We start from the raw sequence: 27145 nt of genomic DNA, 5'->3' as shown, positions 1-27145 counted from the left end.
ACTACTGCTTTCTTCCAACCTTTAAGGTGGAACTGTGTTCCAATGCTACCTATTTGTCTTATACAGAAAATCAGCCTTCAGCTTTTAGTAGTGAGTCATGAATGACCCAAACCCTTCCTTATTGCTTGGCAATTTTCTTTGAGAAGTCCTGTAAAAAAAAAATTGAGATGATGGTTGTTGACACGAGTATTTTCTCCTCGATAGCAGATGTCACTGCTACAAGCATGCTGAGAATACCCTCCTTATTATTTTAAGGAAAACAATATGTCAGGGGGGAAAAAAGAGGAAAAACCAGATCCCATAAGATTGAGAGACATCATCAAAGTTTCATATTTCATGATGAAAATATACAAACTAAGCAAGTGTTTGTTCAACCATTTCCTTAAATTAAGGATTTCTCCATTATTTTTCTTTTGTTTGCCCTCCCTTTCTTGTTCCTTCCCTTCTTCCTCATTCTCCATCATCTCCTCAGTTTCTTAGGCTCTACCACAGAACCATTGCCCCCAGCTGGAATTTCTCTAATTCTTTTAGTTTTGTTTGTCCTTTTCCATTGCTTTCTGGTCAGTGTGTTCTGAAAGATAGTAAACCATAAAAGAAAATTTTAGTAATTTCAGATTCTAGTAGAGTTCACTTTTCTTCAGTTAGCAGAATTATTTAGGTATGTCACCTATAATTTATGGATGCACAAGAAACCAAGTAAGTGCTCTCTGTTCTATAGTCCTTGGAGCACTTATGGGACCCCCATATTTCAGAGTATGGAACAGACTTGGAGAGTAGGGCTCCATCTGGTGTGTATCTATGTGCTGCAATTTATATAGCACATGATGCCAGTAGATTGGTCCTTAAGTCCTCACTCCTTTTACCCTTAAGATATGCTGGAGCTTCTCTCCCAGTTCCTCTTCAGTTTCCTTTTGTGTTGATTCCAATCATATTTCCACATGAATATGAACATATTGGGATCTGGCTGAGGAAAGTGGGGTCAAGAAGGAGACAAGTTGCCTATGCAGAGGATGTGGATTTCTGTGGTTAAGCACAGGATTTCAGCAAGAAGAGAAAAGCTGTGGGCAAGGATGGGTGATTTTAGAATGAGTTACGTCAGTTAGGCCAGGTGAACATAGATCCCTGAATCAGTTTCCATTTCACCAATTTCCATTTTGATTTTCAGTGCTGCCAAGTCTAATAGACAGACTGGGAGATGCTAAAGATTCTGTGAGGGAACAAGACCAAACTTTGCTGCTAAAGATTATGGATCAAGCTGCTAATCCCCAGGTAGGGCGAGGAAAGCATTCTGGGCCCTAAGGATTTGTGCTTACTTGCAAAAACTATGTGTCTTCATAGACTTAATTTCTCATAAACTGAAGAATTACAGATGAATATTATAACATCGGTGTGGTGCCCAATATGAGAAGTAAAAGATAAATAAGTAAAAAGTATTATTTGAATGTTAGTGGACTTAACCTGGGTACTGAGGACTTAGTTCAATCCATTTGGTTCTTTAGCTCATTTATGTAACTGGCTGTCTGAAGAGTCAGATGCGGTGTCTGGGGAGCCAACAGGTTTGGCCAGACCCCTAGTCCCTGTCTGCACCTCTGGAATGCACCTTCTGGGATAGATGGATGCACCTCTGACTTAAAAGGTCCCACTGACTGCTGTTAGGAGTTCTGGGGCAGTTAGCAGACGGTAGAGCTTGTGGGTGCTGGACTGTGGTGTGTGATGGGGAGAGCTGTTCCAGGCAGAGAGTAGTGGGTGTAGATGGCATGGCATTTCCTTTCCCACCCTGAAAGGGACCACTTATACTTCCCTTTTAGAGAAATACGGTTGTATAAATGTATGAGTTTTGAACATTTTAATGGATGTATTTGAGAAAACCATCTATATCATCAGTTCTCAATAGACTTTGGGAAATGATTGGTGGGGATGGGAACAGTCTGGCTCCAGCTAAGAGGCGATCCTTCCTTTGACCCCTAACTGAACGAAGGACTGCAAAAGTCTCTCTTCTTACCTATTCTTTGTCACTTGCAGTATGTATGGGACAGAATGCTTGGAGGCTTCAAACACAAGAATTTCCGCACGAGAGAAGGCATCTGTCTCTGCCTTATTGCAACACTCAATGCGTAAGTCTGGGCCTGACCCGAACATTTTGCTTGGCTGAAGCTTTTGAAAGATTCTTTACTTTGAAGAAATCATCATAAAGGTAGTAGTGAAGAAATGTGCTGGGAGGTGCTGTCCCCTAGTGGTAACACTAGGTGTTAGTATGGAATGCCATGTTGGTATAGTTCATGGTGCTCTCTCAGTTTGTTGTATTCTCTGTGTCCCCCGCTGTCCCTTTGTAACCACAGACATGCATGTGTGTGATTCTGTATGGAATGCGATGGAAAGCCCATTTCCAGTTTTTTTCTTTCATTTTAAAAAGTTAAGTTTTAAATTTTTCAGATGGTTACACAAAGGGGGCTTATAATTTAATGTGTTCATTTATGTGTCTAGTGCTTCTCCATCAGTCTCCACATCCATCATTCTTTCTCGTCCTTTGTGCTCCTTCCTACCTGACTGATTTCATTTCCACTTCTTTTTATCACATACTCACATTGGGAAATGCCAGGTTATTTCCCAGAGTTGTCTACACCATTCTACAAACATAATAAATTGAGAATGTTTGCAGCAGCAATACCTGTGATGGTAAACGGTATGTGAATAGCATGAAGATCCCCAACAGGGCTGGATGTTGTCAGACACCCTGCAGCCATTTACTGTAATTGGGTGGGGCCCCTGAGTCCAGCAGGACAGGAAGTTTGGCCTGATGTGGACTAATGCCTATGTAAGGCAAAGTGGGCTCCAGGCTCAGCTTTAAAGGCACAAAGCCACTGGAGGGTTTCAAATCTGCAGAAGGGCCATCAAGGCACATTTATTTCAGGATGGGATGGAAAGATCCTTGTGTGTGTGTGTGTGTGTGTGTGTGTGTGTGTGTGTGTGTGTGTGTGTGTGTGTGTGTGTGTGTGTGTGTGTGTGTGTGTGTGTGTGTGTGTGCGTGTGTGTGCGCGCACGCACGCACACAGATACACAGATTGTAGGGCCCTGGGGACATGGAAGAAGGGCAAGTAGAGTCTAGGAGACATCTTTCTTTCCTTTGTGCTAACAATAATGCACTCCTTTTCTTTTCAGCTCTGGAGCACATACTCTAACACTAAGCAAGATTGTGCCACATATATGTAATTTACTTGGAGATCCAAATAGCCAGGTAAGTGAGCAAGAAAGTCCCTGGGGGAAATCACTGTTTATAGATTCTTCAGTTGCCTACTAAGTGGTGGGACTTACTTTTCTAGAGCTCTGATTATTGCCTAAGGTGTCAGCTGCCTGTTAGCTGATAAAATATCATCAGCAAATCATCTCCTGTATAGAGAGCCAGGCAGTCACTAATCTGTATGTGGATGTCATCCAGAGCAGCCTTCCTGGAGAGGCCCCTCTGGCCACCATCTCTGCAGAGCGGGGGGGGGGGGGGGGGGGGGGTTGGGGGAAAGACTGATTAGAAAAGGAGCTTGAGGAGACTTTTCTGTATTCTGCTTTGGGTGGTAGCTGCCCTTGTGTGTGTCATAGTGGAAAATCTTTGAACTGAACCCTTGAGAGCTCTGCTATATGCAAATCATACCTGAACTGCAAAAAAAAGAAAAGCAAGCACCTTTCGTTAGTGTGCAGGTAGAACGGTTGCTCATCTGCCCCATGGCCACCAGGTATTACCATCTCATGGCATCGGCCCTGTGGCCACCCATCACAGAGTTGGGGGACGATCCCTTCCTGACTTCCAAGGCATCCGGCTTTCTTACTCAGTTCAGTTCACAAAAGTAGAAGTGATCAACAGTCATTGCCCTTCAGAGTCCCGATGGCTGGGTTGCCCTCAAAGATGTTACGTCAGCTCTTCTCCACTTGATCCTCACCAGGCCTAGCCTCCCCCCTGCCACCACACCAGGTCCCCTGCACCCAGTCCCCACCCAGGCCCTACCTGCTCTCCTGTCAGTCCTTTCTTCCCGTCTTTGCTTGAGTCCAGCAGCCAGTGCCTCTCACCTCCTGTCTGGAATCTCATGCTGCTTGCGTCTTTCCTTCTGTTTGCCCTTTGTCTCTTACCCAGTCTTCATGGAAGGTGCAGGACATCTGAGACACAATTATTGGATATTTCTGCTTATTGAATCCTATTTTATAATCATCATCAATTTAAAAAATGGCCTGAATAATTTTTTTCTGAAGACTTTTGTATTGGATTTTTTTAATGGATTTTTTTTGCCTTTACCTCTCTGCATTTGCCTTTGTTTTTGTCTTCTGTGAAAAAAAATTTCCTTTATAGGAGCCACATTTAGGATGTCACTGCTGCCTGTTCCTTAAGCAGAGTAAAAGCTGTTTTGGCTCATTGAGGTTCTTTATTGATCATTTAGATTGCCAGATAGGTGAAGTGAATGTCTGCTCCTGGCCTGTCAGCAACCATGAGACCTGGAAGTAAGGAGCTAGCTTCTTCTGAGTTGTGGAGACAGAACACGCTATGCCATCTAGGGCCACACCATGGCATTGTCCAGCAGGTGACTTAGGAAGGACTTCCACTGCAGTGTTCCACCAGATGTTTCTGTTACCTATTCACACAGTCCTCTTGTTCTGACCCTTTTGTCCCTTTCTTCCCCCCTGCCCCCCCCCCCCCCAAACAACTGAGAGCTTCTCCTACAGGTCTGCCTTATCAGGTGGGTGCTTAGGCTTTGGCAAGTGGGGAGATTACTGGTGTGCTGTTATTTTCTCAGCTTTGTTTCTGTAGCTGAAGTGGGTGCCATCCTCCAAAAGACTTGGAGGCCTCCTCTCCATTCAAGCCACAGTGTGTGGTGACAGTGAACGCCCCCACTCTGTCCCCAATCCAGAGGCAGGACCTAGATCTGGTATAGTCCTACTGCAGACCTAGCTGATGTGTCCTGTTTGGTCTGTACATCTGACGTGGAGAGAGAAACATCTTGCTATCCCAGGACACCCCCCACCCCCACACTGATGGATAGTGTCAGCCTTTCTCGGTTTAGAAGGTCCCAGACTTCATGTCCGTTTGGAGAGTGGTTTGGGAGTAGAATGTTAACATTTAGAAGTTTGAAACAGTGATATTTTGGTCTTTGAAACTACTCCAAGAGTCTCCAAGAAATGTCTAGCTCAGGTTGGGTGCTGATGTCTCACACCTGTAATCCTAGCTGCTCAGGAGGCTGAAGTTCAGGGGCTTGTGCTTTGAAAAGCTCATGAGACTCCATTTCTAAAATAACCAGAAAAGGCCAGACTTCAAATCCTAGTAACTGTCTTTTTGGAATCAGTCACACTCTCATATCCCTGGGTTCCTTTCCTGTAACTTTCCAAGAGCAGAGGTACCCTTTCTGCAGTACTCCTTTAGGTTCTATAATGTGGCATTGCAAACAGTCACACACCAGCCCAAATTCCCAGTCACTAGTAGGGGGCCAGGGCTTTGTGATGGCCACATGCTACAGAGAGCAGGCTTCTGTTCCTGAAGTGCTGACAGTGAGAACAGGGCAGGCCAGGAGCTAGCCACCTGTATGATGGGAGGAAAGCCTCTGTTCTGCCCTATAACCCTCAGCTTTCTGGTCTTGGCTCCTCAGCCAGGTTTAGGCAGCAAAGAGGTTGCCCCTGTCCTTCAGGGCTTCTCCTTTTGGGAGTATGGCACATACCCTCAAAGATCTCATCCTATCTGTTCAATGGTAAGCTCTGCCAGGGCTAGTACAGTATCTGTGCTGCGCCGCCCTGCTACCTGTGCTGTGGCTTGGCCCTGCTGAGACCAGGGCCTTGTGGCAGTACTGGCTGAAGGAGCTGGCTATCAGATGAACTGGGCATCTAGAATGACTAGGAGGTTAGATTCTGTATAGTTTATAGACCAGCTTCCTGTCCCTCAGCCCAGGGCTGAAGCCTTCAGTGAGGTTTTACTTCACAGTAAGGCCTCACATCAACCTGTGTTGAGATGCAGTCTGCTCATGGGAGAAGGCATGAGCTTGTGCCCAGAAATATGGCAGTTTAGCTCTTCATTGACATCAGTGGCCCCAGAGCAGGAGACTCAACTCTCTAGTCCCCTGGCCTTCCCTGTGTCCCAATAGGCCCTATGAGGGAGGGAGAGAGGAAAGGAAGAGGGAGGGAGGGAGGGAAGGAGGGAGAGAAAGAGAAAGGGAGGAAAGGAAGGGCATAATCATATATTATCTACTCTGGATTCTGTAAAACACTCAACGTGGTCTTGGCAAGTAGTGCCTCCTGTATGAAGTACTTATCTTTGTAGCCCTAATGGCTTCACATTTTGAGATTCCCTTTTGCCATGAGCCTGAGGGCTTATCAGGAAGAGCCAGTGTGAGGCCAATGTGCTACAGCTATTGTGCCTTAAGAGTTCTCTACTGCATTACTTTTGTTTAACCTTCTCTTCACATTTGGAGCATGAGACTTTGATGTGCCAAAGAAAATCTGCTCATTTGTACTACTACTAAGTTTTCTAAGTTTGAGGAATAATTCTTTTATAGGCCAAGAAGTTACCTTATAAGATGTAGAGAAGACTAGTCATTGAGTTGAGGGGCAGGGGCCTGTATGTCTACACCTCCTCATTCCCATTGCTCTGAGTCAGAGAGTCTCTTCCATGTCATTTTACACATGTCTGCTCCATTCTCTTATTATGGTCTACTTGCCCTGTGTAGGCATTTGGGTTCATTTTTACCTAGAAAGCATTCATATATTTGTTGAATGAACTCATTATTTCTTTCACTTCTCAGAGCTGCCCTTAGCTTCCAGAGGACAGTGAGACTAAGAGTGAAGTGTTTTTTTCAAGGTCACATGCATCCTTTGTGGCCAACTAGGGTCTTAGGTCTCCCTTGACTCTGGAGCTTGTAATTCTCTCATTTAATTGCTCATTGCCCAGACTACTTAGTAGCTGATACTGATGGTTCTTCAGAGGCCTCCACCAGCTGCTGAGCAGGTGCTATCAATAGAGGAATCAGAGATGGTACACTGTGCCTAGACACTGCACATATTACACTATCTTTGTAATCTATTCATGTTTCTATGTGCAATGTTTCTTAATATTAGAAAAGATATATTTTCTAAAATAAAGTGATAATCTCTGTTGGTCAGCTCTGGCTACCGTTGTGAAGTAACATAGATTGTATGGGGGCGTATATAGAGATGTATATTCTCTCAGTTCTGGAGGCTGGAAGTGTGAGATCAGAGTCCCAGATACAGTAGGGTTCTGGCATGGGGGTTTCTTCCAGGTCTGTGTACAGCTGCCTTTACCCTGTAAGCCTTTATGACTTCTTCATGGGTGTGCAGCTCTGCTGTGTCTATTTTGAGTTTACTCCTCCTTTCATTTCAGGGCTGTACTCCTTTATGCCCTTCTTTATCCTCAATTACCCTCATCCACATACCTCCATCTGCACATATTGGGGCTTAGGGCCTCAATATTTGGATTTTGTGAGTACAAATTAGTCCATAGCATAAGGTTTCAGGAGACAATATGGCTTGTGATTTACCTTTCCTACTAGAAGGGGTATGGTAAGGTTAACTATCATAGGATGCTTGCAAATCAAAGGGTAGCCTGCAGTGTTCCAGCTGTAAATTGTTTGTAGCCCACCTCTGTCTCCTTCATGTTGTTCCCCCATCTCTGCCTATTGAGTTAATGACACCTCCCGCGCAACAGAACCTAGCTTTCATTCCATTCTCTATTAATATTCTTCCTATCTTTTTGTTTGCAAAGTTTTAAACTTTCAGAAAAATCGAGTAGTTTTATGAATGCTATTATTAACATTTTGTCTCATCTATTGGCTCTGTTTGTATACATGGACATACATTTACAGACATAGACTTTTGTTTTTCTTCTCCTGGCACCACTGGGGCATCCTACTTTTTATGCAAGGCTGGCACTCTTATCACTTGAGCCACACCTCAAGCACAGCTTGCTTTTTTTTTTTTTTTGGTTGGTCGTGGGGCTTGAACTCTGGGCTTGGGCTCAAGGCGAGTGCTCTACCTCTTGAGCCGCAGCGCCACTTCTGGTTTTTGAGTGGTTTATTGGAGATAAGAGTTTCATAGACTTTCTTGCCTGGGCTGGCTTTGAGCTGTGATCCTCAGATCTCAGCCTCCTGAGTAACTAGGATTATAGGCATGAGCCACCGGCGCTGGGCTTAAGCACAGCTTTTTGTTGCTTAATTAGGTATGGAGTCTCAGGGATGCTTCTGCTTAGTTTGACTTTGAATCATGATCCTTCAGGTCTCAGTCTCCTTAGTAGCTGTGATTTCAGTGAACCACTTACCAGCAGCAGACATAGACTTTTTTCTGAGCTATTTGAAGTAATACATAGATATATTTTTACTCTTGGAAATGTATCATCTAATAGCAATATTTTCTTTTTTTTTTTTTTGGGTCCGGTTGTGGGGCCTGAACTCTGGGCCTGGGCACTGTTCCTCAGCTCTTCAGCTCAAGGCTAGCGCTCTACCACTTAAGCCACAGCGCCACTTCTGGCTTTTTTCTTTTTGCTTATGTGGTGCTGAGGAATCGAACCCAGGGCCACCTTCCCAGCCCCTAGCAATATTTTCTTATACAACTACATGTGATTTTACTATATCTATGAGAAATCTAGGGTAGGGATGTGGCTTAGTGGTAGAGTGCTTGCCTTGCATGCCTGAAGCCCTGGGTTCAATTCCTCAGTACCACATAAACAGAAAAAGTTGAAAGTGATGCTGTGGCTCAAGTGGTAGAGTGCTAGCCTTAATCAATAGATGCTCAGGAACAGTGCCAAGGCCCTGAGTTCAAGCCCCTGTACTGGCCAAAATAAAAGGAAACAAATCTAACATTGATACAGTGACACTGTTTAATACATAGTCCACATTCAGGTTTCTTCAAGAAAAATGTTCATCCTCGCAAATGTCTTTTGTGCTACGTTCTTAGTTCATATTTGTGTCTGGCCAGAGTGCTGCACCTGGCATTCCTGAAACATATACCCTATTTCCCTACTTTGGTGCCTTTGCCCAAGTGTCCCATTAGAAACCTAGCATCTGCCTCATTCCATCTAGATCTGATGAAATCCTGCCCTTCCTAGCAAAATCAGACTGTCCCTTTCTCTTTATGACCTTTTTTTCTTTTTCTTCCTCTTTCCCTTCCCTGTCCATTTGTACCTCTTCTTCCTCCCCTTTCACAACTTGTCGATTTTCCTTTGCCCCAAATTTATTCACATAACCTTCTGATAGACAGAACTTTCTCCTCCCCCCCCCCCTTCTATTCTAGGCCTTCATTGTTTCTCACTCACTGCTAGAGTTTCCCTCTTGGTTCCCTCCCTCTCTTTTTTTTTTTTTTTTTGTCGGTCATGGGGCTTGAACTCTGGGCCTGGGCGCTGTCCCTCAGCTCTTCAGTTCAAGGCGAGCGCTCTACCACTTGAGCTACAGCGCCACTTCCGGTTTTCTGGTGGTTTATTGGAGATAGGAGTCTCACGGTCTCTCCTGCCCGGGCTGGCTTTGAACCGCGATCCTCAGATCTCAGCCTCCTGAATAGCTAGGATTACAGGCGTGAGCCACCAGCAGCGCCCGGCTCCCTCCCTCTCTTCCAGCTCCCCCTCCCCCTCCCTCTGCAGTCCAGCCCCATAGTGCCAGTGCCACCAAACACACATTTTAGCAAACATTTAGGCGTGCTTTTTTTTTTTTTTTGTTTCAATTTGCTAGAGTTTATTTCAATCAATATTATTTTATATAATCAGAGGCACATAGACATTGTGCCTTTGTGTTCCTCCCCTAAGAATATCCTCTTTTGGTCTTACCATGTGTGAATGCCGAGAGTCCTGTATAATTTATCATGTCCCAGTGTATTATAGAATACCAAAAGTTCCTATTTAAAAAGATATTTGCGGGGAAGTGGCGCTGTAGCTCAAGTGGTAGAGCGCTCGCCTTGAGCTGAAGAGCTGAGGGACAACGCCCAGGCCCAGAGTTCAAGCCCCACGACCGACAAAAAAAAAAAAAAAAAAAAAAAAAAAAAGATATATGCGGGGCACCGGTGGCTCATGGCTATAATCCTAGCTATTTAGGAGGCTAAGAAATCTGAGGATTATGGTTCAAAGCCAGCCTGAGGCAGGAAAGTCTGTCAGCCTCTTATCTCCAGTAAACCACCAGAAAGCCAAAAGTGGTGCTGTGGCTCAAGTGGTAGAGTATTAGCCTTGAGCTGAAAAGCTGAGGGACAGCACCCAGGCCCAGAGTTCAAGCCTCACCACCAACCAAAAAAAAAAAAAAAAAAAAAAAAGAGATACTACTTAATAATAAAATAAAATAAATATTACCTGAGATATATGAGGCCTGACATTCTTCTCCAGTACTAAAAAATTAACAATTATATAATGTTTCAAGTGATCTTCATTCATTTGGATTGCAAAGAATTATTTTTCTTTTTAAATATCCACTTTGTAACTTTGCTCAGCATCTCATAAGAAGCACATTTTCCCTGCTTGTGGCTACAGGAGCTGAAGTCTGAGCGTGGAAGGAAAGATGGTCCTGGATAAACAGAAAGTGCCCACAAAGGTTTCTTTCAACAAATAATTCTGGTTGGGTCCAGATGTTGCCAGTTCCCCAGGAAGACAGGTAGATCTTCAGAAAGAGACTGGCAGGATCAGGATGTAGAGAGAGCAGAAAGGTGTGGACCACTGCACAAGGAGACGCATTCTTCCTGCTGGCCAGGCCTGGGACCTTGCTTCCCTCCAGCACAGGCTGGGCTTCCTGCACTCTTCTGTCCCTAGGGTTAAATGAGTAAACTGGGTCTTACCAGGGGGGCGGGGTTACCTGGAGAACTGTTTAACCTCCTTTCCTTATAACTTTGGAAAGATGGTATGCAAATTCTGGTTTTCTGACATCATATCCTAAGCAATGAGAAGAATGGGATATGGATTTTAACACCAATAAAGGGTAAGAACCTGGGCCTTTTCTGCCTTATGGGATTTGATTAGCCAAATAAAAACTCCAGTGTGTCTGCCTAGTCCATTGTGTATGAGATTGCATTCACAGTGTTTGTAAATTGGTGGTAAAATGGGGTGGCATATAGCCTGGTGTGTCTCAGCAGGAAGTGCTTGGGAATGACACAGAGCAGCTGTAAGATCTTTTCTTTTACATCTAGGTTCGAGATGCAGCAATAAACAGCTTAGTGGAAATTTACAGACATGTAGGAGAACGTGTGAGGGCAGATCTCAGTAAAAAAGGATTGCCACAGTCCCGGTGAGTTCATACTTCTTCCTGTTTTCCTATTCTTTCCCTATTCTTTTTTAGGTATCATCTTGGTTTGTATTACTACTTTGGATCTGGTCATTTTATTCATAGAACGCATGGTCAGAGGATTGGTGGTTGGAGATCTTTTTCATGCCATACTTCAGGGACCAACCCCTCCTGTTCCATTACCTTAGAAGTAAGACTTTTTCATCCAGACATTTGGTCTGACCTCATGCCACAGGCTGATTTTAGAAGTACCTTAAAAGCAATGATGTTGAAGCATTCAACCTTATAGTTTCTCTTGTTACAGCACTTAGGTGTTTACAATATGGTAGATGTTTACAATATATTTGTTTGAAAAGTAAAGCTATTCCCGAATGTGTCTTCTAGAAAGGAAATAACATGAATAATATTTCTGAAAGACATTGTGAAATGTTTTCTGCTCAGTCATGTCATTTTCAGAGTGTAGAAGCTGATGCCCAAGACACCTTGAGTCCACAGATCACTCTTTCTTACAGTCAGAATTTTAAAAACCAGGAAACAGTTGAATATCAATTTAGTACCAAATGAAGTATAAACACATGGATTCATATTATTCCTGTAAGAGAAAAAGCAATTTGAAGTTGCTAGGCAATCAGACTGGGAATAACTCATAGAATAGCTTGTCTGTCCTTGTGTTCAGAAGACCTGCAGGGGCCCAGATATATAGATTTCACAGCTCGTAAGAGTCTGAGCCAAGATTGAATCCTTTTTAATCTTCTCTACCCTTTTCCAAGAAAGAGAGTGAGTCCTGGGCATCTGGATAGGGCATAGCTACTGAAACAGTTTGTGAGACCAGTGGGCTGGAAGTGGGCCCTAGACTCTAACATGGGGGTTCTGCGAGTGAGTGAACGGGGCTGTGCTTCCTTGTTGAAAGTCAGACCTTACCCCCTTGTTATTTTCACCATGGCCCCCTGTGCTCTGCATCAGAGAACTAGATGGGAATAGCACTGCTTTCATATATTTAACAAAAGGTGATCTATGAGGATAGAATGGAGCATCTCTAATCGACAATCCTCAAATCTGAAATCCTCCCTAATCTGAAGTCTGCAAGTTTTTCTCAGCTCACAGCAGATATTCTTTTTTGAATTTTATTTTATTGTAAAAATGCTATACAGAGGGCTTACAGTTATATGAATAAGGCAATGAGTTTATTACTTGGCGAGCATTGTTATCCCTTCCCTAATCCTCCCACTATCCCTTCCCTCTCACCCCCCTTCCCTACCCCACTGTCCCCCCGAAACTGTAAAAGTTCATTTCAGATGTACTCTCTTGTGGGTATCATTGCTGTACCGGGTCATCCTTTGTCCTTGGTTCAGTGTTTTGTTATTCCCTTTCCCCTCTCCAAATTAGACACATGTATATACAAGATGCAGGGTACCAAAATCAAGTACAGTGACAACAGGGGATATACTCTAGGGGGCAGAACATACAAAGGAAACAACAACAAAAAAAATTCACATAGTATATTTAAAACAACAACAAGGAAAGACCTCTTGTGTCCATATCTTGGGGTTTATTTCATTTAGCATTAGCTTATATGGTCAGATGAACATAGCTTTTGAGCTTTTTCTGCTCATCTGATAAAATTATCCTATATATATGCTAATTATTGTAAATGAGGGAAATTATGGGGCCTAAATTTCTTTGGGGTCTGGCTAATTTGATGTTATTTATTCTAAGATATTCTTGAGTTCAGGAAAACTGAAGCTGGAAGTGCTTCTGGTTCCTATCATATCACATAAGGGACACCTGGCCTGTGTGTTATTTCTGAGGTTGATGGACCTCAGCATTCTGATCTCTGAAGAAATATGTGGCGAGAGCACTTAAGAGGAAAAAGAGCCACTAATGGTCTCTGGAAAACTGGAGGGCACAGATGAGTAAGAGGGTGAGGTTTCAAAGAGTGAAATCAGCATTGGTCCTGGAAAAACTTGAGCAAGTGATACCTACTCCACAGTGGTCTCACACAGGCTATATGTTGCTCATGGTGGCCCCAGGCCATGACTACCATCAGTACAGTTTGCATTTTGCACAGAGGCTTCCTCTGCCTTGTGGGAAGGAAAGCAGAGCAAAGTAGCAGATTAGAGGGAGATCACATTGTGAAACCACGCTCTAGGAGAATTTTGAGTTGAGAAAAGAATTACCGAAACAGCCCTGAGACCCCTTCCTTAGAAAAACTGGCTCCTGGCTTGCGTCTGGAAACTTGGATAACTCCCAAAGAGTGAGATGGGAGAGGATTACTACTGTGTCCAGATTGTCAACACAGTGCTGTTTAGTCTGTGTACCTACTTTCCTTTTGGGAGCCTGGAATTCTAGTGCAAGTCAGGGGTCCCATGTGCATGTTTTCAGTATGTAGTTAAACATCCTGGGTGCTGAGTCTCTAGGCAGCTTTCCTGCTAGACAGCACCTCATTAAACTGGGTGAATGAAAACTATGCTATGTGACTCCCTGTGTCTAGCAAGCTTGTGCTTGGTCTCCTTTGGACTCTCTTTGCCCAGCCACCAGTTTCCTTTGTCACCTGTCCTCTGTACCCTTTTGCTTTATTAAATCACAGCATTAAGAATAGCTGTGATGGGGCTGGGAAGGTGGCTCAGTGGTAGAGCGCTTGCCTTGCATGCCTGAGGCCCTGGGTTCGATTCCTCAGTACCACATAAGCAAAAAGAAAAAAGCCGGAAGTGGCGCTGTGGCTCAAGTGGTAGGGCGCTAGCCTTGAGCTGAAGAGCTGAGGGACAGTGCCCAGGCCCAGAGTTCAGGCCCCACGACCAGACCAAAAAAAAAAAAAAGAATAGCTGTGCTTAGTCTGTGAGTTGTGCTAACAAATCATTTAAACCAGGATGGTCTAGGCAGCTCCAAGGACTGGATGATTCAGGTGAAACCCCCAGGGCATTGATGCCAGAGCTGAGGTTAGAGCCACACATTTCCAGCCTCTCCAGCATCGTTTGTTTAAATCCGTCTCTCTGTGTTAATATTAAAAAGGAATCTGCAGGGCTAGGAAGGTAGCTCAGCGGTAGAGTGCATGCCTTGCAAGCATGAGGCCCTGGGTTCGATTCCTCAGCACCACATAAACAGAAAAAGCCGGAAGTGGCGCTGTGGCTCCAGTGGTAGAGCACTAGCCTTGAGCTGAAGAGCTGAGGGACAGCGCCCAGACCCAGAGTTCAGGCCGGCCCCATGACTGGCAAAAAAAAAAAAAAAAAAAAGGAATCTGCAGAGAACTTAGACCTCTGAATACGACTGAAAGCTTCGATCCATTTGGAGTTGATTCTGGTGCAGGGTGATATATAAGTATCTAGCTTTAGTTTTCTACAAGTAGTTAACCAATTTTGCCAGCACCATTTACTGAAGAGGCTGTCTTTCTTCCATTCTATTTTTTTAGCTCCCTTATCGAAGATTAGATGGCTATAGGTCTGTAGGTTTATTTCTGGGTTTTCAATTCTATTCCATTGGTCCTGAGGTCTGTTCTTGTGCCAGTACCAAGCTGTTTTGATTACTATGGCTTTATAGTAGAGTTTGAAATTTGGTATTGATATATTCCTCCAGCAGTGTTCTTTCCGTTGAGGAGCGTTTTTGCTATTCGGGGTCTTTTATTGTTCCATATGAATTTTTGGATTGCCTGTTCTATTTCCTTGAAGAATGAGGTTGGAATTTTGATAGGTATCACATTGAATTTGTAGATAGCCTTGGGAAGTATTGCCATTTTCAAGATGTTAATCTTTCCAATCCAGGAGCATGGGAGGTTTTGACATTTTCTAAGTTCTGTTTTGATTTCCTTTTTCAAGTTTTTAAAGTTTTCATCATAGAGGTCCTTCACTTCTTTCTTTCATGCATTTTTTTCTAACGCATTTTTAAGATTATTTCTTTGTTGCTTTGTATGTCCCTCCCCCTGCTTTCACTATATTTGATGTCAGTATAATTTGTGGAGGAGAAGGGGAAAGACAAGTCATTTAAGGATACAGGTGGACCCGTTGCAACAATGAGAAGTACAAGTTGTCATGTTGAAAACGAACTTTACAACTTTGGTGGGGGGGGGAGAGGATTGGTTGGGGAGAGTGGGGGGAGGCTGGGAAGGGATGTGAAGGGTAAACAAAGGAGGAGGCTGCAATGCTTGATAAGAAATGTACTCATTATCTTGCCCATGTAATTGTAACCCCTCTGTACAGTATGTTCACAATGAAAAAAAAAGAAAAAAAAGAAAAAAAAAGACAAAGAAAAAAAGAAGAAAAAAAAGAAAAAGAAAAAAAAAGAATGAAAGCTTCTGCTGTCAAGTACTGTCTTAGGCAGCTCGATGATTTCCCTCACTTCCATTGTGGTGAAGCTTTGATATTCAGATGCGCTCCTAAAGAACTAGGCTATCTTTATGAAGCAAATAGAGCAAAAAAAGCTGAAATTCCACATTCTTTGTTTTATTACAAGGTAGTATTAAAGATTTAGCACTCTAGGTCCAGAGATCAGGTCACCATATTTATTTTGTTGGAAATGTGCCTAAGTTAATGTAACTTTTGTTCAGTATAATGATCTTGAGTTTTATCCATTTTTCTGCAAATGGCATAATTTGATTCTTTTTATGGCTGAATAATACTCCATTGTGCCTATATCGCATATTTTTATCCATTCATCAGTTGTTCGGCATCTAGGCTGACTCCACAGGTTGGCTTTTGAACAGTGTTTACTACAGCTAGATGAGTATTTAAGGTGTCTTTTGTGTATATTGATGTACATTGCTTTGGATATATACCAGGTATGGGGGTTATGAAGTAGATCCATTTTTAGCTTTTTTATGAACTTCCATACTGATTTCCGTAGTTGTACTAGTTTATATATCTACCACCAGCATATGAGAGATTTCTATCTGTGTCGTCATTCCTTGTTTGTTTTCTTGATAATAGCCATTCTGACTGGGGTGAGATGGAATTAGTTTTGGTTTGCATTTCTCTTATGGCTGAGACTGTTGAACTTATGAGCTTATTAGCCATTTATACTTCCGAAAACTGTTTAATTCATTTGCCCGTGTGATAAGTCAATTATTGTGTGTCTTATTTTTTTTTTAGTTCTTTATATATTATAGATTTTTAATCTTTTGTCTGATAAATCATGAGTGAAGACTTTCTCCCATTCTCTGGGATGTCTTTTCATTAAATAATTATTTCTGGGGGCTGGGAGTGTGGCTTAGTGGTAGAGTGCTTGTTTAGCATTCATGAAGCCCTGGGTTCAGTTCTTCAGTACCGCATAAACAGAAGTTGGAAGTGTCGCTATGGCTCAAGTGATAAGAGTGCTAGCCTTGAGCAAAAGAAGCTCAGGATCATTGCTCAGGCCCAGAGTTCAAGCCCCAGGTCTGGCCAAAACAAAAACAAAAACATAGGACACATAGGAGCCTTCAATCTTTTGCATATAGTATTGTTGGAGGCTGTCTTTTCTCCAACATATGTTTTGTCAAAAATCAAATAATGATAGCTGTGTATATTTATTTCTGAGTCTCTTATGCTGTTTTATTGGGTTTTGTGTCTTTTTTTTTTTTTTTTTTTTTGTACCAGAACCATGCCATTTTTGTCACTTTAGTTCTGAAGTATAATTTGAACTCTCTGTTTTGTTCAGGATTACCTTGGCTATTTGGGATCTGTTGAGCTCCCAAAAATATTTTAGAATTGGTTTTTAGGATTGAATTTCTGGATTGCTTTTTCCCAGTCTGTGAGTGGGATGAGCTTTTGCAGTTATCATATCCTTGTTTGGTAAATTTAGTGGCTCAAATGTGGTTCCATGTGATTGGCTGGTATCTTGGCTATTCTAAACCTCTCTTACTTCACTAGGGATTCATTTGTTATTTGGTGAGTATAATAAGTTTTTCAGGTAAGACAGATTCCAAAGAAGTATTTTTAGAGTTTGTTTAAAGCTTTCCAAAAGTTCAATTTAATTGTACAATAAAAAATTGTCTTCTTAAGAATTTGTCGGGGCTGGGAAGTTGGCTCAGTGGTAGAGTGCTTGCCTTGCATGCATGAGCCCCTGGGTTTGATTCCTCAGCACCACCTAAGCAGAAAAAGCCAGAAGTGGCTCTGTGGCTCAAGTGGTAGAGCACTAGCCTTGAGCTGAAGAGCTGAGGGACAGCGCCCAGGCCCAGAGTTCAGGCCTATGACCACCCCCCCCCCAAAAAAAATTGTTCATGGAGAATATGGTTTTTTTTTTAATATTATTTTATTTTATTTGAGAACATACTGTACAGAGGGGCTACAATTACATGGGCAGGATAATGCATACATTTCTTACCAAGCATTGCAGCCTCCTCCTTTGTTTACCCTTCACCTCCCTTCCCAGCCTCCCCCCTCCCCTCCCCGAGAATATGTTTTTTGAGAAGAATAAGATTAATTAAATCTCTGAGAAATAAATGATGAGAAAGATGTCAGCTGAATGACTTAATTGTGGTGACCTCATTTGAGCAATAGTTTTTATCAGCTGTTGATTTTGCAGGTAGGAGAGACTTGAATGTTAAACAACTAGAGATAAAGTTTGGAGCCATGTACTTAAGTTGTTACTTAATTTTTATCTCATCTGGTGGATAAAATAATATTGACTAGATAATAAGATTGAAGAAGTTACCTAACTCTCCATTTTTGAGTGTCTTGCTGCCTACAGAGTAGTTGCGCTATGAGCTTGAACAGTAAAACATTTGACTATTTTTGTAGTTCATGCATGTAATATGTGCAGAGTGTAAGTAGACAATTAACTTTGAGCAGACTAAATATGTTTATTACATAGTTGTATGGTATTAGGTAAAGTATTCTTGAAAATGAAAATACCAGTGGCTTCTTGTAACTTACTTTTGTATACCATTGACTTCAGCATGCTTTGCTATTTTATAGTCACCTCGAAGACTTTTGCAGAAAGTAATTCATTAAGTATATGCTATATTTTAGTGTGCAAAACTTTGAAAAAAAAACAAGTCACCTTTATAAATTTCTTTTGTGACTATTGCTTAGAAACCAATCTCCTAAAACAGAAGTGGCTTCAAATTTGAGGATAATTCAACTTTTTTACATTATCTGGTGTAAATTCTAAATTATTTTATATCTATTGCTTATATTTCTCTAGAAAGGGAAAACTGAAACTTTTCAATTTTTTTTTTTTGGCCAGTCCTGGGGCTTGAACACAGGTCCTGGCCACTGTCCCTGAGCTGCTTTTGCTCAAGGCTAGCACTCTATCACTTGAGCCATTGCACCACTTCTGGTTTTTCTGTGTATATGGTTCTGAGGAATTGAATCGGACTTCATGCATGCTAGGCAAGCACTCTACCAATAAGCCATATTCCCAGTCCCAAACTTTTAATTTTTAACTTGCTAAAACTTCAGTGTTAGAACTCATGGCAAAAGTGGATGAGAAATTGCTCTGGGACTCCTCTCTCATTTTTAGTATTTTATTATGGCCATTTATATATAGGGATATATACAGCTAAAAAAAGGGTAATGCCTTACTCTTGTCATTTAGTTGTCTTAGAGATACTTAACTATTCTTATTCATTCTTTTGATTTTTTTATTGTGAAAATACTGTACAGAGGGATTACAATTACATGGGCAAGATAATCTTTTGATTTTTTTTACTGTCCTTTCTCTTAATAATATGTATGTGTTGCTAATAAAAAATAACTAATGTGCTAGATGCCGGTGGCTCATGCCTGCAATCCTAGCTACTCAGGAGGCTGAGCTCTGAGTGAGGATTGCTGTTTGAACCATCCTGAGCAGGAAAGTCTGCAAGACATTTATCTCCAATAAACTACTCAGAAAAAGCTGGAAGTGGTGCACTAGCTTTGAGCAAAAGCAACTCAGGAAGGAACAGAGCTCAGGCCCGGAGCCTCAAGGCTGACTCAAAAACACAAAACAAAACAAACTGTAAGGGTTTTGCTTATTATTATTATTATTATTAGCTTATTATGTATCTTCCCATCCTTCCTTCCTTCCTTCCTTCCTTCCTTCCTTCCTTCCTTCCTTCCTTCCTTCCTTCCTTCCTTCCTCCTTCCCTCTCTCCCTCCCTCCCTCCTTCTCTCTTTCTTCTTCTCTCCTTCCTTTCCTTTCTACTTCCTTTCCTTCCTCTCTCCCTTTCTCCTTTCTTCTCCCATAAGAACATCTAGTGAATGTAAGTATTGAGAATGAACATCACTCTTCTAGTCTTGATTGTAGAGGCAAAGCCTTCACTTATATATCATTCATTATGATATTATCTGTGGGTGATTTTGTTGTTGTTTATGCATTTATGCAGTTGCAGAAATTCCTATGTTTAGTTTGTTGAAATACAAAAAAATATGTTGGTGGAGATTGGAGAATTAATCCAGAGCTTCACCCATGTTGGTATTATCAAGTTCTTTTTCTGCATCTGTTGAGATTATGTGACTTTTTTTTGTTTCTATCGAAAACCATTTGGTCATAGTACTTAGATTGCAGACATTTGCCACCATGCAGAACTGTTGAATTCATTTTGTTTTGTTTTTGTGCTGTCCTGGGGGCTTGAACTCAGGGCCTAGGCGTTATCCCTGAGCTTTTGCTCAAAGCTAGCACTCAACCAACTTGAGCCACAGCTCCACTTCTTTGAATCTCTTTTGATAACTTGTATCTGTCAGGAAATTTACTCATCATGGTTACCTAATTTTATTTACATAATTGTTCAAAGTATCATCTTGTAATCCTTTTTTACTTTTTTAAGGTCAATATTGTTTTTCCCTCTCCCTGTTTAAAATTTCATTCATAGGAGTTTTCTTTCTTTTCCGGGCAGTCTAGGTTTACTAATAAAGGTTTTAGTTTTGATTTTTTTTTTCCAAGAGTTAAATTGAAGTTTAAAACTTTTTCCGAATATTTTTCTCTATATTTTTATTTTACTTAGATGCTTATTATTTATTCCATTTGGTTGGTTGATTTAATTTTTCCAGTTTAAGAAACATTTGTCATTTTGTATTAAAAAATCCCATATAAACAGTTATGGTCACTTTATTTTACTTGCAAATTTGCTTATTAAATATGTAGGTTCATGTTTTATATAAAATTTATAAGGATTTTGGTTATTATTTTTTCACATGTACTTTCCAGGCTTTTCTTTATTTGTTGAGATTTCTTTTATATGTATGTATGTTGTTGTTGTTGTTTGGTATTGTAAGAGGATCTTTTAGTTTCTTCTCAATTTCTGTTATTTATTTTCTTATGTTTCTCAGACAGAATACCTTCACATATGCTGCTGGAAACTTGTATTGTTTTTCAGTAAATGTACTTTAATTTTCCAATGTTTCTTCATTTTTAAATGCTTTCTATCTCTTCACTGGTATTTTTCCATTTGGTAAGATATTGTTTTTATATTTTGCTTTATTTCTTTAGAAATGATTACCTTTAGAAATATTTCAATGTATTTGTAATAGTTTACTCCAAGTCTTCATTGAGTTAGTCCTACATCTGGGCTTTTTTTTTTTTTTTTTGGGTCCGGTTGTGGGCCTGAACTCTGGGCCTGGCCGCTGTCCCTCAGCTCTTCAGCTCAAGGCTAGCGCTCTACCACTTGAGCCACAGGCACCACTTCTGGCTTTTTTTTTCTGCTTATGTGGTGCTGAGGAATTGAACCCAGGGCCTCATGCATGCAAGGCAAGTGCTCTACCACTGAGCCACCTTCCCAGCCCATTTGGGCTTTCTTAAAGACAATTTCTGTTGACTATTTTCTTCTTTATGTTTCTCTTTCTCTTGGAAAACGAGGCACAGGCTTCTCATTTTTGTTGTTTATATTGCTCATTGTTCAATGACTTTCATGAATAATTATGGTAAGGGTTTTCTTTGTTGTATGTGGGTTCTGAAGTTTGTTTGGTTGTCCAGTCATTATGTGATTAAACAGCTTTTCAGAAGTGTTTTCAACCAATAAGTTTCTCAGCCTTTGTTGACTGCTTCTTAGAAGTATGTAGGGCTTTCTTTCTTTGCTCTGGCAGGTAGATTACATTCTTGCCTTCCCTTTCTGCTTCCTACTTATATAGAATCTCAGTGTCAGCCAGATACGTGATATTTGTGCCTTCTTGGCTCTTTCCTGACTTGTACAGAATCTCAGTGTCAGCCAGACAGGAGACATTTGTATGTTCTTCACTCTTTCATGGAATGAATGTAGCCTTGAATGTGGGTATGGCCTTTTAGACTCTCATGAAGATGTCATTGCTTTAAAAATTACTTGTGGACACCATTCTCCAGCTTTTCTTTTTTAAGTTTTTAGGCAGCTTCTTTGTGATGGTGGTGTTACCATCTCAGTCTTCCTACCTTATTGAATAATAGTTGCTCATTTTTTAGTGGTGATTCAGGCCAGGTAAAGACAAACTTGGGAATGGAGTTATAGGAATGGTAGTTGTCTGAGAGTGAGGTTTTGGGAGATCCAGACTTGTTCCGTGTCTTTCACAGAGGCTGCTGCCAGGCTGCTAATTTTCAAACTACCATGCTTGTGAGATTGAGGAATTTTCTATTGTTCAGTTAGATACAGAAATAGGACACATTCAAACAATGAAAAACTGGTTGATATACCCTATTTTCTAAAAGAAATAATCCCCAAATTGTCGCAAGCCTTTGTTCAACTTCTTAAGTTTTGAAAAAGCTGATATTGCCAGTGTTCCCTTTACTTTTTTGGAGCAACAGGTATTCAGAGGTCCTCATTCTGTGATTCCAGGCTTCTTTCCTGTTTGCTTTAGAATCAAGGTATTTCCTCTTAACTCGAAATATTAAGGATAGCACTTTTAAACTTTTGTTTTCAAAGTGTTTCCCACTTCTAAGTTAGTTCTGGTTATTTTTTAAAGTAATAATCTTGTTGTATACTCCAAACTGGCCTTGAATTTGTAATTCTCTTTCTCAGTCTCATGAGTATTGGGATCACAGTTATATTCCATTGTGCCAGACAAGAATTCTGTTCGTCTATCTTGTATTCCTTACTACTCATATGAAAAGCTGATTAGGATCTTAGAGTGTTTGGATGGAGTTTATTGATGGTGAGATTACTAGAATAGGGAATTATTTAAAATTTTATAGGAAGGATTAATAAAATCTAAATCTTATAGTAAAATAAACCCCATATAGGTTGAAGTATTTAACATAAAATTCAAATGCAAAAGAATGTAAAAATCAAATTTGGAAAAACTAAAGGAAAATGATATCAGTTTTATGTTGAATCATATGTGGGAGGTGCTAGGGATTGAATCATGTCAGGAATTAGGCTGGCATGTTACCCCTGAACCTGACCTCCAGCCCATGAAATTTATTTTAAATTGAAACCTAAATATTTGAAATAAAAGAAAAACAATTGATGGCTTTACAGGATAATCATTATGTTCCCAGTATTCTTAACAATGATATGTACAAGACATTATGTCAAAAAACGAACTTTAAAATTTTGGTGGGGGAGGGAGAGGTGGGAAGGGGAAACAAAGGAGGAGGCAACAATGCTTGATAAGAAATGTACTCATTACCTTGCCCATGTAATTGTAACCCCTCTGTACGGTATTTTCACACACACACACACACACACACACACACACACACACACACACACACACAATGTGTATAAAGCTCACTTTTAGAATTGTGCAAGAGTATTGTTTCGAAAAGATGCACCTTGAATTGATTGCCACACTCAGAGGAAGTTGACAAAAGTCAGTGCCTCTTTTCCTACTTTTTTTTTTTTCCAAAGCTAAGGTAGGGTCTCGAGGTGGTGACCTTGATAGGAGTTCTTTTAGGCACATTGTTAAGCCCCAAATTAAGACAATGAAGGAGTTGGTGAGATAAGAGTGTAAACATGCCAATAGCAGTGACTTCTTCAGCTGTTCTTGTACCTGATTGATTTAGCCTGCTGGGTTGTGGCTGTGGCTACAGTGAATATACCTTACCACTGATAGCCAGTAGATTCTTTTACAAATGTCACTTTGAATTAGGAATGCTCTCCCAGAAAAAAGAAGAAACATCCCCTTCCAGTAATGTCATGGACAACCAAGACCCTCACTTACAAACTTGCAGGTTTGCTCACCTCAGAGGGTGTGGTTGTGACACAATAAAGTGATGCCTGTCAAGGCATGCCCAGGACCTGTGTAGTGATATTCAGTATGGGTTTGCCAAGACACTGGGGATCTTTGTTACATTAGGGGAAAAGTGATGGAAACATCTTAAGAAATTGCTTCTAAGGCACCTTTCCAGATCTTCAGTAACCATCTGGTTTGACTGTGAGTGATTGTGGTACTCATATCTGGTCCTGAGATATTTTTATGTTGGTAATGTTTCCCTGGGGCAGTTTTGAGAAAGATTTTTAGGCTATTTCTGGGCTGAGATGGAAAGATGTAGGAAGCAGAGTATCAACCTGGTTCATCCCTTTCATTTGTGTTGCTCCATATTTGTATCTGCTCTGTTGCTTAGAATTTGCTCAGAGTATCAGTCTTTGAAATCCAGCGTTTAGGTAACTTTGAGATAGGCACAGAACAGACACTCAAGTATTGTTGAATGAATAAGTAATTAATTGATCTAGAAACAAAATGTGTGAAGTATCTAAAGCATTCCAGAGTGAAGTCTAGGACAGGGTCAGGTCCCTGCTCTGTAAACCGTGGTAGAACTGTACTGAGTGATGCTGGGCATGACACAGTGCTTGTTACACACACCTAAAGAATATGGCTCCCATCTCAGCTCTCAGGAGCTGAGAAGAAAAGTTTGAGAAGAAGAATGTGTGTGAAATGACTAGTGCAGGACAGTGGGGAAGAAAGTTTTAAATGACCAGTCTGGTCTTGCGATTGAATGGCAGCAGTTTGAATACCAACTACTTTGCTTTGGAATCCCAATGTTTCCACTGATTCCAAGGAACCTGTGTTTTGCTGGGGAAACTCAATTCTCTCTTCAAGGTAACATTATGCTCCCAACCTTTCCTCTCATGTTTTAACTGACTAAGGAGTTTTGCTTCAACTTAGATGACAAGAAAAAATGATCCATTAATAGAAAGTGACTGTCATGCAGTTTTTAAGCTGAAGATTATACAGTCATAACATTTGTTTCTAGAGAAATTATTTCTAGCATTTTGAATTAAGTATGCCACAGAAAAACCTTGTAGTGTGAGATTAGTGCATTTGAAAAAGTTTTATCCACAGTTAACTGTCAATCTGCTTAGAAAGATCAGGGGGAATCTACTTTTTTATAATGATTTTTTAAATTTTTTTGTAGAAGAGTTACATTGAGTATTTGTTAGGATGGGGATCCTTGATTTGTCAGGGCTAGAATCTTTACCTTCTATTGTGCCCTTAAGAAGGGCACAGGGTCATGACTTCCTAATCTGCAGAAAGGGCTGATAGCAACCTTTCCAGAGCCTTTTCTCCAGAGCTGGACCTGTACTAGGTGTTCAGTTGTAGTTGTTGCTTGTGTAGTTACTGATTATATTAAGTGGGGTTGTCTCAATGGTAAGCTCTTTTTTGGGGAGTAGGGACTCAATTTCATTTAGTGTTTAATAATTTTTAGTAATGGTATTTAATAGTTTATCTCTTCTTTTTTAAGCATATTAGCATACATGAATTGTACAAGGGGAGACTTCATTTTGACATTTTCATATATGTTTACAATACATATTCATTTTCATCCAGGTTGAATGTCATTTTTACAAAATTTGATGAAGTCCAAAAATCTGGAAACATGATACAGTCTGCAAATGGTAAGTAGAAAAATGAGACTCTATTTCTGCTTTTTCCAGTTTTATGTCAGTAAAATGCGTATGCTATTTCTTGAACAGCTGTTCGGATACTTTAGTATGGCTTTCTAGGTCTTAAACCTTAACCTTTATTCACCCTCTTTCCTAGGCTAGAAACTATAGAATTACTACTGACTTTGTTTCATAGACTATGTTGAATCCATTACTAATCCTGTTGACTTTAGCTTTGATATGTATCCTGAATTTTCATCACTGCTAGTGTGTTCATGATATAGGCCTCATGGTATTTTACCTGGGTTTTCCTCAGAGCCTCTCAACCAGGATTCTTGCTGCTCTTCCTTCCTCGTGTTTACTGTCTGTTTTCACATGACACCAGAGTAATCCTTGTAGAATGTAAATCAGGCACTGTTAATCCTCTGTCCCAAATCCATACCCAGACCACAATTCAGTGCTCACCATTGCACATCAGGTTCTTTGTGATCTGGTGTAGGTCAGTATTCTGATGTCATAGTGTTCTTTCTGAAAGTTCTTTCTCCCTACTACATTGGCCTACCTGCTAACCTTGAACATTCTTAATATCTGTAAGCCGATGATTCCTTCTTGATACCCAAGTATCATTTTCCTTTCACTCACTCCACCCCCATATCTGCTTTAGCTTCCCTACATTTCAGAGGCCAGAATAGCATATCTAGTGATTCAAGGGACATTCTGTGCTTATACTGCTTGATAAGTTGTCCCTTTTTTGTATTGTGTTTTTTATTTTTACCCCCTTGGGACACTTGTCTATATCCCAGACTGGCCTCAAATTCCAAGTCCATGTGTCTCCAACATCTCAAGTGCCATGATAAAATTGTAGCCTGTTGTTTTCACTGTACTTTGTGATATTTGAGGATGAGTGGGTAATTCTCATTCCAAAAAGGGAGGGAAAAGATCAGAGGGATTATTATAAGAATGAAAGTTATCAGATTCCAGCAAGAAACTTTAAACTGTGGCTATATCATTGCATCCTAAATGTTTGAGTTATAAGGTGTGTAGATTATAGCACAGCCTTCAGATTTTGAATATCGAGGTTGTAGAAAATATTTGCATGCTTTGTGCATGAGAGAGAGCAGGCTGCAGAATCCAGGTCTTTGACTCACCCTCCTGAGTATATTTACCATTATTCTTACTCTAAAGGAATCAATCTTTGGACAGAATGTTTCCTATAACTCACTCAAAATGACTAAATTGCTTTTATTAACTCCCACAAATCCTCTTCATATATGGCTATTAAAATATAAACAATATAAGAAAATATAATTTACTATAACTGTGCTAGTATCAACAAACTCACTGATAATTTCCCCATATTTTCTTGCAGTCTGTATTCTTGAAGCTTTGTAACTCATTTAATTTTAATCATGGTATAATTTTCTGTACTTAATCTTGTTCTTTCATATGTACTTTTAAGATTCTGTCTTTGGCAGAAATGGGTCCAGAACTCTTAACATCTTAAGTCTTGAGTCTCTTATGAGTGGGGTTGATGTGTATCTGGGATAGCACCACCTGCATTAATCTGCTGCACATACTTTAACTTTGGGGTATGTATTTGTGTAGTTTGTGTGGCTTCTCAATGTAAGAATTCTTGACACCAAGAAGTAGAAGTAGTGACAAGAAGCAAGTTTGTGTTTTGTTACCTTTACTGTCACTGAAACAGAATCTACCATGGGGCTCTGCCTGGAGGAATATGTGTATGTATTGCTTTGTGGGTTTTACTGAGCATGACAACTACAATTTAAACACCTAGAATATCAAAATCATGTGACATCAGCCATGTTGTAGCAACATTTTATTCTTAATGCATAATTGAAAACATTACCTCCAGGTTTCCTTAAATATTTATTTTACCCACATAGTTTGTATGTGTTTGTATACGTGTGTATGGATATGAAGTGTCCCCCAGAAGGCTCATTGGTTCCTAATATATGTGTTCAGCACAGATTTGTCTTTGGGAAATGATGGATTCATACTTTGATGGAGTTTGCCAGAATGAGCACCTACTTTTGAATGAAAACTACTATGGTGACAAGAGACTCAGACTGGAAGGCTTTCTCTTGTCCTCTCTTTTTCTTCTCCCAGGACAGTGTAAAGCAGCATTTAAATATTCCCTGCCCTGTCCTTTGCATGTTTTTGAGGTTCTCATTTTTCTGAAGTCTGAGCAGGTTGAGCCTCTGAAGCTTGGCTGGGTGAT

General features: G+C 40.7%; 1 protein-coding gene and 1 long non-coding RNA gene across 8 annotated transcripts in view; one reads left to right on the top strand and one right to left on the bottom strand.

The window, feature by feature from the left end:
• Clasp1 (cytoplasmic linker associated protein 1) overlaps window positions 1-27145 on the top strand; it is a 273785-nt gene that overhangs the window by 105963 nt on the left and 140677 nt on the right. For all 6 annotated transcript variants that reach the window (XM_070021888.1, XM_070021887.1, XM_070021886.1 and 3 more), the window contains exons 4-8: window positions 1166-1269; window positions 2023-2114; window positions 3160-3235; window positions 11134-11231; window positions 24851-24918. In XM_070021888.1, the coding sequence (XP_069877989.1) occupies window positions 1166-1269; window positions 2023-2114; window positions 3160-3235; window positions 11134-11231; window positions 24851-24918 (438 nt within the window). The remainder of the gene's footprint in view (window positions 1-1165; window positions 1270-2022; window positions 2115-3159; window positions 3236-11133; window positions 11232-24850; window positions 24919-27145) is intronic.
• LOC138826647 (uncharacterized) lies at window positions 348-25383 on the bottom strand. 2 transcript variants are annotated; one of them, XR_011371786.1, is made up of 4 exons: window positions 25208-25383; window positions 10307-10755; window positions 3995-4143; window positions 348-571 (listed from the first exon to the last, which is right to left on the bottom strand). It is a non-coding gene; the product is annotated as an uncharacterized lncRNA (long non-coding RNA). The 2 variants fall into 2 exon arrangements; XR_011371785.1 differs by lacking the exon at window positions 10307-10755.

This window comes from Dipodomys merriami, unplaced genomic scaffold (genome assembly GCF_024711535.1).
Source record: "Dipodomys merriami isolate MVZ:Mamm:240054 unplaced genomic scaffold, mDipMer1.0.p SCAF_146, whole genome shotgun sequence".
Lineage (NCBI taxonomy): Eukaryota > Metazoa > Chordata > Mammalia > Rodentia > Heteromyidae > Dipodomys > Dipodomys merriami.
Note: the sequence above shows the minus strand (reverse complement) of the source record. Positions and strands in the feature narration are given on the sequence as shown.